At 38.5% G+C, this 17,910-nt stretch overlaps 1 protein-coding gene across 2 annotated transcripts in view; it reads left to right on the top strand.

Moving 5' to 3' along the window:
- galnt9 (polypeptide N-acetylgalactosaminyltransferase 9) overlaps positions 1–17,910 on the top strand; it is a 201,308-nt gene that overhangs the window by 51,725 nt on the left and 131,673 nt on the right. For both annotated transcript variants that reach the window (XM_028824848.2, XM_028824847.2), the window contains exon 3: positions 5,097–5,263. In XM_028824848.2, the coding sequence (XP_028680681.1) occupies positions 5,097–5,263 (167 nt within the window). The remainder of the gene's footprint in view (positions 1–5,096; positions 5,264–17,910) is intronic.

Below are 17,910 nucleotides of genomic sequence, written 5' to 3'. Positions count from 1 at the left end.
TTGAAGAGTTTACTCAGTAAATGTTTTGTAAATACCATGATGCCATACATCCACTTACAGAACCTACTCATTTAATTTAGTTTTGCTGAAGCCTGTTGTAGCATCATGAAGATGAAAACAGAAACCAACCCTGGATGAGATAGCCAGTCCATAACAGGGCACACCACCAGTCACACACACACCAATCATCTCAGTCCAATTTAGATGTCAGTTAACTTGTACTGCACTACACCAAGAGTTTAATTGCATAACTGTCTGATGTTTTGTCTGTATCCTTTAAACTGCAGAAAAGTTGTTACTGGTACATTTAAGAGTCTCCAGTTAACCTAAACTGCCCATCTTTGGGTTTTAGAAGGAACTGAGAGTACCTGAAGAAAGCACATGCAGACAGGAGGGGAATGTGTAAACACCATATAGACAGCAATCTGGCGATTGTTTATAAATAGTGTTACTTTTATAAAGATTATTGTGCACAATACCTTACATATATCAGAAACATGCTTCGGATGCTTAACATTCATCCATCCATTCATTTTCCAACCCGCTGAATCTGAACACAGGGTCACGGGGGTCTGCTGGAGCCAATCCCAGCCAACACAGGGCACAAGGCAGGAACCAATCCTGGGCAGGGTGCCAACCCACCGCAGGGCACACAGAAACACACCAAGCACACACTAGGGCCAATTTAGAATCGCCAATCCACCTAACTTGCATGTCTTTGAACTGTGGGAGGAAACCGGAGCGCCCGAAGGAAACCCACGCAGACACGGGGAGAACATGCAAACTCCACGCAGGGAGGACCTGGGAAGCGAACCTGGGCCTCCTAACTGCGAGGCAGCAGCACTACCACTGCGCCACTGTGCCGCCTATGCTTAACATACAGTATATGAATTTAAAAGCTATTTGATATGCCAAAAATGATTAATTTTATTATTGTTGTATGTATTATTTAAGGATGAACAAATTAGTTTAGTACTTGATCCTGAAAATCTAATGTTGCCCTAGTGGCACAAACCAGGGGGTAGTGCTTGGGTAGCAAGGTCATTCTCAGTATGTGTGGCGCAAGAACACCTAAGCTGCCAGCCATTTTTCTGTCTCCTGGCCATCTATTATTATTATTGTAAAATAAGCATTCACTTGGAGATGTACCTTTAGATTTAGGAGTGTTATAATTTGAATAACTATCACTTTATCACTAGATTGTTTTTTAAGAAATTATATTCATATTTCACCCTAGTTTTAAACAACCCAATCAAAGCTACATTTCTTCCCTAAGTGTGCCAATCTACTATCCACCTTTTTGCCCGCTGTACGTGTTGAAAATGTAAGCAAAGCTAAATAGCACACCGTCCGCTTGGCTGTTCTTTATTGTTCCTAACATTTGAACATGGAGATTATTAGTGAGTATGAGAACTGCACTGTATTTAGACTTTTACTCAAATTAAAAAGTATTAGCCACACCTCCTGTTTATGAAATCACAAGGGGGCTCTGCCCCCTGCTTGCTTCGCTCGCCTACCCCCGGCGTTTTGAACCCGTGCCCGCTGGGTAGCCACGTGTGAGGATGACGCACGTTTAATACGGAGAGCTCGCCCGTGTCACGCTGGGGCTCTCCACTGTTAACACGGAGCCCCGTACGTACCTGATTATATTTCCCCTTTTTCGAGTAAAAATTTTCATTTGTTTGCGATACTGTGATGTTTATCGTAATGTTAATAATGCATAACTGTAATGTGATTCACCTATGCCGTATAGATTGGATGTGTGAGGATGACGTATGTTTAATACGGAGCGTTCGCCTGTGTCACTGTGGGTCTCTCCACTGTTAATACGAAGTTCTTTCCGAACTATTATGCGTTGCATTGTGGAGCACGGCGGACTCTGTAGTGTTTCCCGTTTCTCTTCGTATATCCGCACTTGCGTTCATTAATTATATCCAGGCAGGCGCGTATTTGTATCTCGGTAACTCGAGCTGTGTCGTGTTGAACCCGTGCCTGCTTTGCCTATGCAGTTTGAGACGCGCGTTGTAGGAGTCCACGTTCATTAGATCTACGCATTAGTGCCACTCACAATATGGTGGCCACGCCTGCACATTCCGTATTATGTCGGTTCCTACCATGCTGTGTAGGCGCATTTGCCTTTTGTACTTTACTGGGCTTTGTGACGCCCGATGTAGGCGCCTGAACCTTCAGGGTCCGTATCCACTGTGTGGTGTGGACGTTTAACTGTCGTTGGTTCTGCCTTTATATTCTGTATCTCGGTGTGCATGTGTTTAGTGCCTAGGTTTTTTTGTAGCTGTTGCATTGGGGCTTTGTGTGGCGCCTGCGCACGTGCGTAGTCTCTCCCGTTTCACTATGGGGGGGGGAGCTTTGTGTGGCGCTTGCGCACTATGTCTTTTGCGTCCACAGGCACAACCCTGCGTCCATATCCGGTTTACCATTCTCGTTTAGTAATATGGATTGGTTATAAAAGCAGGGGTGCCAGTTCTTTGCTCAGGGCCCTTATAATGGCAGATATATTACAGATTTAAAAGCTACCAATAGTCATGTAAATCCTTGAGTTCTACCCAAACGTGTGCTATCATGAGTCATGTATATGGCAGTAGGCATTTAGCCTACTCATGGACCTTGAAGCTAATAAAGTATTAAACATGTATTATGGAAAGTGGAAAGAGGCTTTGATATGCAGGTCCTTTTATTCTCTTTAGCCCTAGAAGATCACTAATTAAGCTTGTCTTGAGACCCAGCTATGTACATTGATTACTAGGGTGCGTGTACAGTAGCCCTGTTGGCTTATTTCTTGGCAGTTTGACTGTCAATTTGGTGTGCCTTCAAAGGGATATAAAAGTGACCTACTGTTCTAGAAGAAAGATAGTATGAGGGGAGGCCAGAATTGTGAACAGCAGACAGTGTGAGGGTGGACTTGCTTGGACATTGTGAAAGGCTGTTCAGATTGTTTTACAAACAATGCAAACTTGCCAATTTGAAGGTAAGATAAGTAGAACAAATATCTGTTGGTCATTATTACCCCTTTCTTTTTAGACCTTGTCTATCCAGTTTTAGATTCCATATGTAACTTGACATTACTTTCATCTGCCCATTATTTAAGGTACATTGAATGATAGGATTTATTAAACTGTGCCGAGAACCTAATGTGTCCTTTAAGGTTGTAATTATTTGCAGCTGTGACAGCAGCCTGAACTCAAAAGTGGAAATTTATTTAAAGTATAACTTGGCTATTAGGCAGAGGGAAATAGAAGGTAAGACTGTGAAGGAGTATCATTTTTATGTATAAAAATAACAGCAAGAGCTGTTGTGACACCATATCATTAAGATTTGTGAAAGACAGTACATTGTGCTCAGATCTTCATTATATACAGTATATGATTTGGATAAACTCTGACTTGCTGCGCTTAGCCTGCTCAACCTTGGATTAGTTGTTTGACTCCACACCGGAATCCAATAATGTCTAACATAATCTATTACAGCTTGGCCTTTTGAACAAAAGTAAGGCTTATGTACAACAACAACTACTCAGCACAACAAAATCACTCCTTCACTGTGCTGCATTTTTGGCTTATAGTGTATTGTTAATATTGTCTTGTGTACATTATACAGTGAAATTCTTATCGCATGTCATAATGTACAACACAACACTTTTCGCGACACTTTCTGGCACCATAATTCTTCAATAATAATTGAATCTTCTGTCTTCTTCACCTGAAAAATTATTTATAATAGCAACTGTTATTGTCGAAGGAGCCACTTTTAATATTCAATAAAGGGAAAATATGGACAGACCTAAGACAAAAAAAAAAACATAACCAGGAAATGAGAGTGATACAGAGTTATTAACAAGCAGGTTTTAAAATCCAGAGTTATGAAGTTTTTGTGAGCATTCAGTTATTCATTACTAATATTTGAATTTATTTTTGGTGATTAATGATATTCATAAAAATTTTAATATTTTGTATCATATACTGTATATATACACATATACATATATATTTTGTGAGATTTTGTAGTGAATTGATATTGTTAAACTGACCCAAGTGTAAGTGCTTTTGTGTACATTGAACCTGTGATGAACTGGTGCCCTATCCAAGTGCCCAGTGTTAGCTGGCATAGGCTCCAGCTGCCCAATGATCCTGCCTTGGATATGAGTTTAAAGAAAATTAATGGATGAATGTTATTTTGGTGTATGCCTTATGTTTTTGTTTCTTCCATATCAGCAAAAGCTATTTTATTGGTTTGTGGCTTTTTGGTGTTATTCTAAGGATAGATAGTCAAATAAATACTTACATATGTAATAGCACTACATAAAAGATAAGTAGATATAATAAATAGATATGAGGAACACTATAGAAGAGAATGGCAAACAGACAGATTAGTACAGTGAATTATTTTTTATTCTGCATTTCTAAATAAAAGGCAGCATTTTTACAAGGCTTTTTTTTCTCTTTTTTCAAGTTGATAGTACTGTGGAATCAATATATGAAATGTGAAAATCAGAAAGTCTGCATGCCTTTAAAAAGGGTCCAGTAGCATTTGCAGATATTGCTGAAGCAGACTCTTCTTCTTTACTCCATGACACCTCAGTGCCGAGATAATAGAAAACTGATTCAGGTGTGGCAAAACAAAAAAGATGTAAATGTTCCCCTACAGATGGGTTGTATGATCATTTCTAATTCAGGGAGATAATCTTATCAATGTGTGTGAATAAACTTACACATTAGAGTAACACTAACCATCTCCAAAGGCTGTGTGCCTGTATGTATCTAGTATTGTCAGGATTGTGAGCTGGAATGTCCCCAGTATAATCACTCTACAACTGGGCTCTTCATCAGTGACGAGTTCTGGCTTTAAGCTGAGCTCCTTGAAAAATCAGACTGCTTGATTTTCAGTATCTGTGCTTCAGAGTATCACTGCACTGTTTAATTGTGGAAGAATAGGGCAGTTCAGAAATTCAGACTAGCTTCCTCCCATCCTGTCTCTCTTCTTTGAACTAACTCTGTTTTTAATATTTCTCATTCCCTGTTTTCCACACCATTGCTGTGTTTTTTATATTCAATTGAGTAAATTTGTTTTTACCCTTCCAGGTGCTTACAGATGACCTACGCCAGTGATCTCCCACAAATTTCAGTGGTTTTTATCTTTGTAAATGAAGCCCTCTCAGTCATCTTACGCTCTGTACACAGTGTGGTCAACCATATCCCTTCACACCTTCTGAAAGAGATAATTCTGGTGGATGACAACAGTGACAGCGGTAAGTATGTATGATTGTCTGCTTGCCTTTTCATTTCAAGCCACATTGCCCCAATCACTGTTTCTTCTGCTCAGTCTTAACTCTCGAGAAGCACAAACAAACCAAATATTAAGCTAAGTTACAATATTCACAATAATCAACAATGGCAGATCAGACAGTAGCAGGGTGCCTATTGTTTGTGAGACAATTTAGATTCAGTTTATTTTGTGGCATGGCATGCAAAACAAAAGTTTGCCAGCTTAACAGTTATTTTCTTGGTATACTCAAATTGGCCTGTTACCCCACAAATCTGTAACTAATAGTTTTTATTCTAGTAAAATCAAATAGATTAAGGCTGATTTTACTTGATATCAATTAGCTACTCAGTCATCCAGTCAGAATGAACTAATGGCATGATACATAATACTTATTCATATTAGGAGTCAAAGTTGCAGGACAGACTTCTAGAGAGGTTTACAGGCCAATAATTGTGTCTACACTGCTGGGTGGCAGACACTCAGTGTGTTGCCTTTAAGATAAAAGGATACTTGGTGCACATTACACATTAGATGTTATAATTCAAATATAAAGTTATGTGCACACAATAAAGCAGGATTTGTACGTGTTTGCCACCTACAGATTAGTGACGGTAGTATAATAAACACAACAGACAATGAATACAAGCTGGCATGTAAAATTTGCATGACATACAGTTTGGCCAGCTTTTTGTTTGTATAAAACGAATGAATTCCAAATGCACTGTTCCACCAGATGACGAAATTATCTTTTTGTAGTATGTGTTTTGTTGCCTCCACATAATAGGTTAGAAAGTCAATTCTTGATCCACATGATTTACGCCGCCCATCGTGTTATTGTAGTCTTCATAACCTGCTTTGTGGCCTTTTGCCTGTACAGTGACCGTAACTGTATTATGCACAGTGCTAAGAAGACAAAAGTCTTTCTTGTCCTTCCATTTCAGTGCAAGTACTTTACCCTTTTGCCAAGCTACTAGCGCACCTCGCTGTAATTTAGCTCTGCCAAAATCTTCAGGCATACCATGATGGGTAGGTACACACTGTACCGTATGCGTCAGTCTTTCTTTGCCGCAAGAAAGTTCTGACAAAGTATAAAAATTGTCCATGGTTACACAGTAATCTTGATCAAATAGAGCATCTATTAAAGTCGGTACCAATGACGTAGCAATGAATAGGCAGTCTCTTCAAAGCCTTCATTGTTGGTAAAGTGCAGATATTTCATATTTAGTGAAAACCTACACTCAGTCGTAATTTCTCAAAAAAACAGCAGCACTGACAGGAGTTTTGCAGCCCGAGTGATTCTCAGTTGTAATGCTTACACAAGGTGTATCTGTACAGTTGCCCGAATGATACTCAGGACTAACGCTTTTAGCACGATTTTCACAGCTCAAGTAATGCCTGGAGGCTACACAAAGAATTAGATAGTATAAGGAATACACATCAGGTAGGTTCTTGCTGTTGTTAAAATGATCTGCTGCTGTGTAACCTTATGACCTGTGGATAAAAAATGTTCATACATATAGTGGTGTGAGTGTTTATCTTTCTGAACACAGGAGGGAGAAGAGTGACTGGATGGCTGAAGCCTTTCAACAATATTATTTGTTTTTCATATCACATTTCACAACTCTTACAGCATTTTTCAAACATAAACTTAATTAAGACAATTTTAGCAAGTCAAGGGCATTTGTGTTTCACTCATGTGACCCCAAGTTGCATGATCTGACATATCCAGTGACTCGGTCCAATAAATCTGTGACTCATCCTGAGAGTTGACAACCAACAAGCACCAACGAGCTGTACAATGCAGCTATGAGGGACAAGGAATGCTAGTATTTTAGACCGGGTCATTGTTGGTTATCAGGTCAATAATTGCTGATAGAGATTTAGAGCTGTCTTCACCCACACAATCTTAGGCGAACAAGAAGTACAGCAGCATTATAACAACTGACCCTGTAGTTTGCCTTTGCTGGGGATCAGAATGGAGGATGTGATGCTGCCAGTATGCACAAGCTAAGCAAGCAAACTTATAGTTGGCAAAATCAGACAAAGCTTGTTATTCTTTTGAAGCTGAAAACTAACAAATAAACTAAAACACTTACACTAAATTATTGCTCAAAAGACTAGAGAAAGTTTGAGGAGCAAAATTAATTAAATGAAGCCAGGATTCCAGAATTGCTGTGGTCCTATCCTAAATGCTAATAATGTAACATAGCAGTGCCACTCTCTCACAAATGACAACTGATAAACAATACAATAAAGCTCCACAATAAAATGGCAACATATTCCATTTTAAAAAAAATGTAAAAAACAACAAAATGGTTTTACAATGACATCGATGATAATAAAATATTATATGAAGCCTGTGTCAAAGGAGAAAAATCTTGGGCTAATCTGAATAGACTTGTGTTCAAACTAATTGTAACATGAGGATATTCCATGACAGTTAGCTAAATAAAGATTGACAGTCTGTGTTGGGCTGATTAGCCTCCTGTTCTCGTCAAAAAATGCTCTGAAAGCAAAATATGAGATCTGACTGTTAACACATTGATAAGTATGTTAAAGAAAAGTGTCCTTGCAAGTTTAGGACACCTCACCTCACACACTTAGATTGGCCTCTCAATTTCTCATCCACAGTGACTTATTCCTGGAGGCATATTGTTAAGTGTACCATGGTATGGAGTGTGGAAAACTTTTCCTTAACCTTTCACTTTTTTAGAAGGGTGTTCACATTTAATTGATTAAAACTAAATCTCCTACCTTAAATATTTTCACACCGGTTTGTTAGCATCATCGGCAGGCCCCTTTCAAAAACAACAGGGTGCTGCAATACTCTTAATAGCCCCCTTTTACCAGCAGTGGGCTACTGTAGCATTCTCAGTGCCCTCTTATCCTGTATAGGATTCCTCTACAGCATGCCTACTGTCTGTGAAATAAATAAAAGGAAAACTCTCAGACCTTCTGTACTGGTTTAAAGACTAATGGATCATCTGAAAAAATTAGGTGTAAAAAATCATTTGTAAATGAGATCTGAATGCCAATATGGAAAGATGTTGATGAAGCTGGTTTACAGTGCAATTCGGAGAAACTACGGAGAATATTAGTGACATTGATTGATGCCATGAATCTGTATGGCCTAGTCAAGCAGCAGCTGTGTTAAATCTATTAATTTGCTTAGATAACAGGCAGACAAAGCTGACACAAACTGAAACAGGCCTTGTTGATACTGACTATGCACTTTTTGTGTCTGACTCAGATTTAGTTTGTAAAGCATCCTAAGTTAACACTAGTTTAGAGATACTCCTAATTTCTAGAGATACTTTTATCCATCCATTAATTTCTGAAAATGCATTTTCTGCTGTAGGATGACAGGGCCTCGAGAAATAATTTCATTTCCTGTTAGTTAAAAATGGTAGAAGCAAATGGCCTCAAGGTAAATTCAGGAAAGATCAACATATAATAACACATGTATGAGCGTATTACATTAAGCAGTGCAATGCAGGGATGTCACCAGCCCAACATCACATGGAGTGAGTGTAGCTTTTAGAGCCTCAGCACCAACTACTACTTTATTTCAATTGTTTTCTATTTTGCTTCTGGGCTGATCAGCTTGAGGTAAAGTGGACTGACTTGTGATTGGCATGGCTTTATTCTTTAGGTATATTTATATACTGTGTAATGTAGTTTAATATTTAGTATTTTGATGATTGTTTGTAAATTGTCACTTAAGCTTTAACTAGTGATTTAAAGAAAGAAAGAGCTTTCTTTAAACAAGTCGTTTTAAATTCTGCCAGGTTTTAGGAATGCAATCAGTGATAGGAACTTTTTGTTAAGTTCTGCTTTCAGGAATGTCCTTTGTGGTATGGGGTTGGAGTCGTTCATCAATCGACTTATAACATCTTTTACAAGTTGAGTTTTGCTATAACTATGTATGGGACAGGAAGGGACAAATAAGCCTCTGTAACTGGCCAGCTAGTCTGAGATGAAAAGGCAATAGTCTGGTTGGGGATGGAAAAGGGTGTTGCTGAAACAATATAGTATGATGTAGGACATCGAGTTATTTTATTGGTTATGGGAGAAGTGAGGTATAGATGAATACGATTGGCTGCTGAATCAGGAGAGTCACTTTGCACCATGACACCCTATTGGTCCCAGATGTGTGACAGGAAACAAAAGGATCGGCATAAGTTTGGTTTCTTTGTCTTTCTATTTCTATCAGCCATTTTCCATCCTGAGAAGACCAACTGTTTCTCAGCAGCTATATTCAAACAGGAAGGCTGCTTTGCCCTATGCAAACAATGAACTAGCTAGGAAGAGAATCAAGTATTATATACACTACACATTTATCACAATCAGTTTGTATAGTTTGCGATGCCACATTCTATTTGCTGTTTGTTTTTGTCACTAGTTATAATATTTAATTTATAATACATGAATAAATATATAAGTTATTCCTCCTCCTTATTTTTGGTACTCTGTCTGATTGTGTAAAGAGACAAATATGAAAGGAATTGGGAAGTGCTAAGCTACAGTACCTGACAGTGTTGTAAGTGTTGTAAGAGGTGAATAAACATATAAAGAGGAATAGGGTCTCCCTAGGACCCTACCATGACAAAACAACTGTTAGCTTAAAGGAGAAGTTTGGTGTTTTTCATTTTGAAGTTTTTTCTTCACAACATCTCATATTTGCTTTTGCCACATGAAACTGTATTCTTAAGTTAAGCATTTTCTATAAATTTTAAACAATACATATCCTGTTCTGGCAGTTCATATTGGAAACCATATTGCATGGAGCATCACCAAAAAATAGAAGCTTAAAAACTTATGAATATGTCCATTTTTCAAGCTAAGAAAGTTATTAAGCATTGCTCCAGGTCTTGAGATTACACACACATTATAAAACAGCTCATGCATATCATTTTTGAACAAAAGCATGCAATAATGCGAGATTCCGCCATTTTAAAAGAAGGCCAGCTGTGTGCACTACCTTAGCTCCTTTCTTCCTCCGCAGCAACCTTCCACCCCCTGGGTGTGGTTTCCCTTTAAAAGTCCAAATCATACTAAATTTTTCCTTCACCCTGCTTGTTATTGTGCTAATTTATTTTACTAGTTATGTGAGAATTCCTCTGGTGAAGTCACTGCTATCACACAAGCCAATAGAAACCACATCCTTACCTTAACAAAAATTGTACCAGGAATATGCGATAAAATGATTACTGCCAGGTCTTTTTTGTTGTCACAAACGTGTCATAAAAACACAAAAGGAATGTTGTTTTCTTACATCAAAGTGTTTGCTGCTTCAAAGTTATGCAATTTTGATACTACGTTTCATGACCTATGCTGCATGTTTTTCGGTCAGTGTTTCACATATGGCATTTTGTACTCACAGAGCTGTTTGGCATTTTTGGCCATCCTGTTTATAAAATGACTTTGCTATTGTGATGATATTACTATTATTGTAGAGACGGACATTGGCTCACACACATATACTTGAGCTATTGCAGCAGTCATCCTCTGAAAAAGAACTGAGAAGAGGTAAGCAGGAAGCTTTTAGCAATTCTTTGGTAGTTAAGATTGACATCATCTGATGAGGCTTCCCTTTGTTTGCTTACTTGGTTTTCTTTTGTGAATGTGTTTTCTTTGTTATTTGCTCCTTTATTGTTTACCCTTATTTTGGGTGCTGCTTGTTCCCAGTATCATTGCCTATATATTTTTCTTGCTAGTGCACGTTCTAATCTTATTAGGCCTGACAGGCGAAGTAAGCGCTTGTAAACTCAATGCATTGCTGCTGTTTCACTTTCTCCTTGTTTAAAGGGACACTAAGAAGTGTCAAGGGTTTCATATCTTCATCATGACAAACAATGGAGGATTTTTGTTTTACATGCCAGCTGAAGACCTGATAACTGATAGAAGGAATGACAGAATTGTTAGACTATCAGAATGCAAGAACTAAGTGGTATTCTATTTTACATGAGTTTACATGAGTGGTGCCATAACTCGAAGGGTTAAGAATTCCACATGGGTTTGAAATTATTTATGCTGGTCTGCATAATTTACCAGTTGCTATGAAACTACATTCCAACTGTGTAATGTTTAACATATAGTGGCAGTGTGATGAAGCTAGAGCCGTGTGTTAATGTGTACCCGAACTTTGGAAATAGCCATAAGATTACTCTTAACCAAGCAATCTCGTCCACTTCAGGTTTCATTTTGGAGTTTAAAGCATCTGCTGATCTTACCATCTTTTCTGTTTTGACTCCTGTTTCAACATGACTACACTTTTTTGGTTTTGTCCTTAAATCTTTGCCAGTCTTGATCATACGTGTCTAGATCAAACTATCTTGACTTCAACAAAGTGCTCACCAGAGGGATCATCTTCCATGTTGCTAGTTATCTCTTTTATGTTTCTCTCTTTTTATTGAATTTGTCACATCTGCCTCAAAACTGTTCTCAAATGGAGGCGGATGACACATTTTTATCTAAATGGATGTAAATATTAATCACCAGAGCCCAGTGATAAAATTGTGTCCTTTTCGCTGGAAACAGAATACACAGGCACATTAGACCTTTGGTTTGAAGCCTTGCCACTAACACTAGATTGATGTCTGTCATTTATTTTCCTTATCAGGGACAGCTAGTGACATATCTGATTGGTAATTAAGAACAGGCAGACTAATAGTGCATATTCCAATACATTGACTTCTTCACTGGACAGCATTTCAAAGATTTGGATTTTTACCTTTTGTACAGCTTTTCACAGGTTTAAACAAGATCTTTTCTTAATGCACTTGTGATGCAAAACAGAACTGTCATTGCTGTTTTTCCCCTTCATATGTTCTTTGTGCCCATTTATTTCCTTGCCTGCATTGAATTGAAGTAACAGTATCAAGCACAGCATTAAAAGGCTTCAAATCATTTTCCCTTTTAAGTGAGGCATTGGCAGTAATCCTTTGGTTTTTAAATGAAAGAAAATGGTGTTTCTTTCAAATGCTGGTAGACAGCTGTTGCATGTCAATCACTAGAAGGTTTGCTGAAGGATTTGATCCATATTTATGGATTTATCCTCCAGTTTCATTTCTCATATTTATATTTCAGGCTGAATTGCATTAATTGTATTCATTACAGACAACCACATATCATTTTAGGGTTTGGGAACCACCTCCTGTGCAATTAATGGTTACCCTCTCCATATTTGGGTGCTGATTTGTACCCAAAGCTCCCAATGTAGATCTTCAACTGGACTGAGCATGCTTAAAAATCAAGGAATGTATAGATGGATGAATGGAAGGATCTCTAACTCATTATAAGTAATGAACAATTCATTCCCAGTGGGTATACTTAGGTTTCCTGTTTTTGCACATTTGCCTGGTTTTCATGTAGGTTTCTAACTACACTCCATAGTGTAAGCACACAATGAGTTAATGTGCCCTGTTATGAATTGGCATGATGTCAAGGGTTGTTTCCTGCCTTGTAGTTGAAAGTTCAAAAAATGTCAGTTTTATTATAACATTCTTAAACATGTTTAATCAGACTCAGGGTTGTGGACAGCCAAAACTAACCATAGATAGGGTATCATTCCATCATCACAACCAGTGTGGTTCTGGTTCTAGTAGTTAAGGCTTTAGACTTTGGATTTTAAATTCTAGAGGTTGTTTGTTCAACCTCACTGCTGATACTGTGTGAACATGAGTAAGACATTTCACCTGCCTATTCTGATACTGGAAAAACAAAAGAGCCATAACCAAAATGTTGTAGATTACCTTAGATAAAGGTGTCAGCCAAAAAAAGTAAATAATAAAAATAGGGGCACATTCATACTGTATACTCATTTTTAGAATTAGAATGCAATTCAGACTGGGAACCCAGGATTTGAGGAAGACTAGACCACAGTGTCTGAAGGTATGCCAACAGTCCTTTTAGAAGATGTTGATCCACACCTAGCTCTGTTCACAGTGACTTAGAAAAGAAACCGTGGAGGAAAGAAATAATGGAAATATCTAATCAAGCAGAGCAGGGGAATTAATAGATGAGAAGGAAGGAAGGAATTTGGTACTAAAGGCCTCATATAATTATTTGAATTTAGAAAGGACAATTAAGTAACTTTACGGACACATGATTTTCCAAATATGCCATTTACATGCTTCATGTAACAAATAGATTGTTTAGTATTCACGGTTAGGTAAGTAATCATGGCATAGCAATAGTCTTAATAAGGAAGAGTTAGAGAAAAAGAGAGAGTATGGTTTGGAGTTCAGTCCGTGTTGCCATGATTGTATTTTGTCTTAATCCATTTTTTTGTTCCTCTGCTGTGCATCCAACAGTATGGTAGGTAGCTGCATTTATTTAGTAGGCCTTTCATGCCCCTAGTTATAGAAGAGAGTATGATCCATTCTTCCACCCATTTTCAAGTCTGATTACTCCATTTCAGGGCTGCAGACAACTGACATTGGGCACGAGGCAAAAAATGGATAGAGTTCCAAGAACTGAGTGTCCATAAATCTATAAGTTTAAGTTGTTTCCAAATTGTGTATGTAATGACTAGTTTTTATGAGTTTGCTAAGTGAAGAAGAAAAGGTAATGTCAGCTCTTTCAGGGTAGGACAGTGGTTAATGCTTCTGCTGCCTCGCAGATCCATTATCCAGGACTCAGTTCCTGCTCCTGGGTGTTGTCCATGTGAAGTCTGCATGTTCTTCACATTTCTATGTAGTACTTTGGGTTCTCCAGGATTCCTCCTACATTCCCTAAGATGTGCAGATTGATGAACTAATGACCCCATATTGGCACCGTGTGCATCAGTGGAGGCCACTATGGAGGGGGGGCCTTGTCTAGGGCTGTTTTCTTCCTGGTTCCTAGTGCTTTTTGGATTGGGCCCTCCACCTCATGTAACCCTGAAATGGATTAACTGAGTTTGAAAACTTTGTGTTATTTTAACCAGCTCAGTGTTCACATTAGTCCATTTCAGAGGTCTTGCCCAAGTAGACTGTAAATATGAGGGGGACCCAAAAAAAAACAAGAATTTTTTTATCTTAAATTGTATATTTATCTGAACATTTCCAAAATTTAATCACCCTCAAAGTACTCTCCCTGAGACCCAATACACCTGTCCCACCACTTTTTCCATTGTTCAAAACTGCGATCGTTGGAGCACTTTAAGTTAAATACCCTTGCCTAGCTCAATGCTACTTCTTTGAAAGCCTCTCAAAGCATTGTGACAGCTTCTGCTGCTGTTTTCCCCGAAAGGAAACAGAACTTGAGGCAAAAATGTTATTCTTTCAAGTCTGCCATCACAAAATCGACGAAGCTGATAGCAGAGGCTGAAGAAAAAAAAATTGCACTGACCTTACAGACCTTTGCTGCTTAGCCAAATGGTGCAGAGGGCAATTTAGTACATGCACCTATCTGGCAAACTAACGCTCCTCTAGCCTCCAGGAAAAAATTCTCATTATTTTTGGGTCCCCCTTTGTATACTGTATGAGCCCTCTCTGTTCAAACGTTAGAAGGTGAATAAAGTGTTTGCATGCATCCTATTCGTATTCCTGTTTCTTGTTATCCAAATAAGTGCAGAAAATTCTTTTCATAATAAGTAGTCTACAAGAGTGGTATCATAATTGGAATAGTTTAGTGTTTTACATTAAATATAATAGCAACTGAATGTATGTGCATGAATATAGGAAACAATGCTGCCTGACATCTCTAGAGTCCTGGTTTCCTGGCTGTTTGGAGTTTTCATGTACTTTGTGGACATCTCTCTATTATAAAAAAAAAAATCTTGGTGGAAGGGAGACCAGGGAGACGAGATGCGATCTTCTCAGAAGACACTTAAAAGACCCGCGAGATGAAAGAGATTGGCCACGGAGCCTTAACCATGAGAGTTGGTGCCAAGACATTACAATTTGACGTCCTGCGAGGGACACTGTAACGCAGTCACGCAGGCAGTGAAACAACATTAAAACAAATTCACGGACATCTAACCAATTAGTTGTTGGAATGCTTATGGTAGTCAGACATCATGTGCTCCCAGCTCTTAAAACAACGACAAGCGATAAGCAGAACACGCAGCTTGCCAGCAGCAGCAGTTGGAAGCCAGCAGATGATCTGACTGCAACTCCTTAGCTTGCGTTCAGCCGCACCCCCTTCACAACATGAGTGGCAGAGACACTAAGTGGCAAAAGGACAGCTGCTGTACAGGCTTTTAAATGATCAACGCGCAGAACAACAAACATTACAGGCAGCTCGCCAGCAGCAGCAAGACAACATGATCCGACTGCATCTCATTAGCGTGCGTTCAGCCACCACCCCTTCACAACGCGAGCAGCATTATACGTCCTGCAAGAAAGAGATTTAACCATGCCCGGGGCCGGAAATAAAGGATAAGTATTGTTTTTACAAAAGTTTTAAAGTAAAAGTGAAAATAATGAATATGTTACAATTCCTCTTGTATATCTGGTAAACCAAACACAGGAGTGGATGAGCGAAGCAAGCAGGAGTAGATCCCCCTAGTTTTATAAATATGTATCCTAAAGAATTTAATTTTAATTGATATAGCATGAGGATGTGAGAGCATGTATTATACAGAGAACTGGTCACATTTCTTGGACTGGGCCCTGCCATACTATTGATGCTGTACCCATATACAAGTCCTAGTGAGAATAACTGTATGAAAGAAGAGATTCTGTAAATGCAGCTGCAGAAATATAACGAGTTTAAATTACAACTTCAGTTTGGCCTGTAGCTGGCAAGTCAGTTCTTACCACAACTTGATTTGAAATTGTTGAACTATGATTAGTAAATTCCTTTGGATAGAAGTGTCAGCCAAAACAATTATCCTAATTTAGGTAGGGTAAAGTAGGATGTGGCCTTTGATGTAAACTAATAAATGTATTTGTTGGCATTAAGTCCACTGGCCACAAGCATTTAGAAGAGCAATGCCCTTGACTGCCTGATTGGCAGCATTTCAGCCTTCTCCATCATCAGTCTCTGTCATCTGTCAGCACCATGAATTCTCAACTTGCCACCTCACGATGGTGCATGTCATAAGGGTGCTGTTCAGTAAGTAGGAAACCTTGTACCATCAAATATTCAGAAATATGAAGGAAATCAACCAAGCTGAAGGCTCTGTTTGGACTTCCCCTCTGGTCTCCCAAACATCTATCAATTAGAGTAGTGGAATTCTACCAGCCGCCACCATATCATCAGTGTGATCTCTGTCTCTTTCTGACTGGTTCATATTATATACAGACTTGGCCTTTTTCTGTCTCTCCACCCAGACCCTCACTTCACTTTGTTTTTTTAATTATAATGTGTAATTTACAGGAACCTTTACTCAAGGTTTCAAGATAATATTTTGTGTATAGATTATATATACACACACACATATATACATTATGCTTGGAGCACAAGCCTACTCAAGTAGAAAGTGAAAGAGGTTGTAGTTTGCAGTCCAACAGCCATGCCACTTGGCTGCACTTATTATTATTCAGTGTTTGGCTGTTGCCTTTACTCAGTTTGTCTTCCTAGAGCCGCAAATATTACAATTATTCACATATTCTTAAAACTGGAGAACAGGTGGGCATTGACTAACCGTTTCACAGCCTCACAGGTACGCTTAGGTGGGCACTGAATCAGAAACTTTGTAATTTAAACCACTATAATGCCTCACTCTGACAGCCTGTTCAGAGGTTTTCTTTCTTGTTAATTTTCTTGCTTTATAGTCATTGTGGTGTGTGTTCAGAAGTGTATGTGTATATTTATTCATTTATTTACCTATTCATGTATTTATTGATTTAAAGAGCTTCTGTTAAAAGTCACACTTCCCCCTGTGGAAATATTTCAGATGTTTCTCAGTCCTCCTCAATTCTTACATTATTTGGACATAGTCATGGGGAACTTGGGTTACTTTTAACTGGGCCAATGGGTGAAGGCAAGAGCCATCATTTAGCTAGTGGAGGAAATCCTAGAGTGAATAGTTGACAGACAAGTAAATACCACAATACAAACTCATTTATTATACTTCATATTTGGGGGACACCAGTCAATTTCAGGACATGTCTACACTCACATAGGACTAACTCATACAATCTAACTTGACAGGTATGTCTTTGGGGTTTTTTAATAAAACTGTGGTACTTGTAGGAAGTCACATAGATAACAGGAGAATGTGCAAACAAATGAGTCCGATATAATAAGTGATTCAAGAAATGTACATATAATACTATGTGGCTGTGGTAACTTATACTAGGAAAATCAGGTACAAGGTAGGAACCCACCCTGGATGGCACACAAAACCTGTCATGCATGTCTTTAGAAGTTAAGAGAAAATAAAAATCATTTTGTTAAAAAGGTAGTGATCATCATGTGATGTTAGGCTTCTGCTATGCACCAATGTGAACTTCAGTTTGGCATAAAGGTGCTTATGGTATCCTGAATGCTTCTATACCCACATATGGTATCTTGCAAGGGGGTTAGTGCTCACCTATGCACAGTGTTACAAATGAGGGAAAAACATGAAAATATAATAATATCTATAACTAGGGGGCTTGCTCACTTTGCTTGCTAACTGCCACTTTGTGTTTCTGCTGCTCGCGTATGTGGATTTCACTTTCACCAAACACCAAATCTTTCAATTCTCATGGATAC

The sequence above is a fragment of the Erpetoichthys calabaricus genome, chromosome 18 (genome assembly GCF_900747795.2).
Source record: "Erpetoichthys calabaricus chromosome 18, fErpCal1.3, whole genome shotgun sequence".
Lineage (NCBI taxonomy): Eukaryota > Metazoa > Chordata > Cladistia > Polypteriformes > Polypteridae > Erpetoichthys > Erpetoichthys calabaricus.
The sequence above is the reverse complement of the archived record's forward strand: the minus strand, read 5'-3'. Positions and strand labels throughout refer to the sequence as shown.